This window comes from Eurytemora carolleeae, unplaced genomic scaffold, assembly GCF_000591075.1.
Source record: "Eurytemora carolleeae unplaced genomic scaffold, Eaff_2.0 scaffold375, whole genome shotgun sequence".
NCBI classification, from domain to species: Eukaryota; Metazoa; Arthropoda; class Copepoda; order Calanoida; family Temoridae; genus Eurytemora; species Eurytemora carolleeae.
In genome coordinates this window covers 264464-267122 of record NW_019396277.1, presented here as the reverse complement: position 1 = coordinate 267122, position 2659 = coordinate 264464, and the positions used below count along the sequence as shown (strand labels likewise).

Genomic DNA, 2659 nt, shown 5'->3' with positions numbered 1-2659 from the left:
TGTATTTTCAAACCCTTTAATCTTTGAAAACCCTAAAATCAGAAGTCTAAAATGTTGCCAATGCCGATTAAAACGGTACCGATTTTTATCTTGAAAAGACACAACCTCTAAACTATGTTTTAAAATTGAATTTTACACCAAACAATCAATAATTTGTACTCACCATTGGTAATTCTGGAGTTACTCTATGCAAAAAAGTGAAAATCCCAGTTGCTTTCGAAATGAATCAATTTTGGAACTCTATGGATATAGTCCCTTAAACTCTTAAAAATTCTTAATTGCCAATATAGTATAATTTTAAACCGAATAAAATATACTAGAAATGTTTAAACTGAAATACTCAGGTTTCCATTTTTTAGATTATCGTATTTCTCGCTGTATGTGGAATGTCCATGGCTCAGAATGGTATGAGCTGTGGTGATTGCCACCATATTGCTGAACAAGTATATATAAAATCTTATCAATCTGAGCAAACAAAACTGAATATAAAAAGAGGAAAAGTATTCCACAATTAATATTCATCATGTTCGCCAAACAGGTATCATAATCTTTAAATAGGCAATTCAAAGTTTTCAAAAAAAAATTTTGGTATGAGGAATTCACAAGTAGACCAGGCCCGTAGCCAGTGGGGGGTACAAGGGGTCTGGTGCACCCCTCCTTTCTCTTAAAAGAGGACTGTAATGACGAACTTGCACCCCACCTCCATGTTTCCATTTTTTTAGATTATCGTATTTCTCGCTGTATGTGGAATGTCCATGGCTCAGAATGGTATGAGCTGTGGTGATTGCCACCATATTGCTGAACAAGTAAGCCATGCAGCTATGTCCGATGCTGGTGTAAATGCTACTCTTGAATGGATCCTAGAACCGGTTTGTGAGATGGCCCCTGCCGACTCCAACTGTACAGAGGCGTTTCCTGGCTTCTGGGTTGAAATTGGAACAGCTCTCTTTGATGCTCAAGATGGAGTCTTCTCTGCCCAACACCTGTGCCCGGTAAATAGATTTTTTAAAAGGAGCGACTGGCGACATGGTTATTGAGTTGAGAGTGAAGTATTTTAATTGCATTTCTCATATTCGTTATTTATACAAATTGAACTAGTTTTCATGGGTTTAAAAATTCAAAATAGTTTACCCATAGTTAAAAACCCACTATTGTAATGTTTCCAAGAAAATAGCTTTACACATATATTTTTGGTATTATCCATAATTTGCTAAAATTCTCCGCAAAAACAAAAATTTTAAATTCCAAAATTAAAATGATTATATTAGGAGCTTGGATGCCATGGCAGAAACACCCCCAAGAAAATTGAATGCATGGAGTGCACAACCCGCCTGGGGATGACCCTGGACCTGATGACAGATGAAGAGTTCATCTTGTCCGCTGTAACTATGGTCCAGGAAGCAATCTGTTCCACTGCAGAATGTGAGGAGGCTATTAGTATTATTCTACCTATTGCTCTGCCTCGACTGCAGGAGGACAGAGAATGGGTTGAAGATTTCTGCACTGGCACCATTCATTGTGTTTAACCTGCTAAAATATAAACAATTTAATCACAATTCTTTTTTATTTATTCTTGTATCTTGGCCAGTTGGCTAGATTTCTTATAATTAAAGCCAAGTAAGCCAAGCGATATATTATTCTGTCAGTTAGCTAGTTTTTTTATTAAGGTCAATGACCAAACTATTCTCATAGGATAAAGTTATATGAATGTGGGCTTTCAGTGAAAATTATAAATCTGTTTATTAAAAAACAAAATATTTGCCGAAAATTTCGCATTTTTTCACATATCGTTTGCTCGCGAAAAAGTTTGCCATATACAAACGAAAATTTTAAATATACAGGGTGTTTAAAAAAACAGGGAATAAGACTCATGTGTTTTCGAATTTTGAAGATTGAGACCATTTTTAAAATCTATTAACAATTTCCGATTCAATAAGTCTATTATTTACAAACGTTTGACCCACACACGTCGGAGGGTACAAACCTAAGACTTACAAACGTCAGACCATGGACAATCGTTGGACAAGTACAAATGTACGCGTCGGACTGTTACAAACGTCGGACAGTACAAACGTCAGACCAGAGCACAAATGTAGGACTATAGAAAAAATTATTTGAATTTTAAGATTTTTAATTTTTTGAAAAGTTATTTCCTTTAATAGACTGGTCTATTAAAAGTCTTCCTAAAGGAACTGAGTTCTTTCCACTAGCTCAAATATTCTCATCCCTATATCTTTGAACCTTTGATACTTTCCAACTTAAACTGTTTGATTTTAAAGATTTCATAGGTTATACGACAACCGGTGGTAAAGATATAGGCAAATTGAAACATCAGAGTTTGTGACAATTGAACTCAACTCAGCTTTTTGGGTCTGTTGTTTTTTACAGTGCTACCTTCAAAGGATGAGACTTTATCCGGTTTTATTTGATTTTATTTTGATTTAAGTGAGTGATTTTTAATTTATTTCTGATAGTCTAGTAATGGTCTTTTTCTTTAAACTCAACCAAAGTCCGACGTTTTTGACCCCACTATGCAGACTGTGCCTCCACTATGCAGACTGTGCCTCCCCTATGCAGACTGTGCCTCCACTATGCAGACTGTGCCTCCGCTATGCAGTGAACAACAGAAAAGTTTTTTATAGCTTGGTTTTCATGTGTA

At 35.7% G+C, this 2659-nt stretch overlaps 1 protein-coding gene across 1 annotated transcript; it reads left to right on the top strand.

Moving 5' to 3' along the window:
- Nucleotides 1-495: 495 nt before the first annotated feature.
- Nucleotides 496-1556, top strand: LOC111699972 (uncharacterized). Its single transcript, XM_023470774.1, has 3 exons — nucleotides 496-538; nucleotides 723-992; nucleotides 1269-1556. Exons 1-3 carry the CDS (start codon nucleotides 524-526, stop codon nucleotides 1524-1526), a joined length of 543 nt encoding a protein of 180 aa, XP_023326542.1. The 5' UTR covers nucleotides 496-523; the 3' UTR covers nucleotides 1527-1556.
- Nucleotides 1557-2659: the final 1103 nt, after the last annotated feature.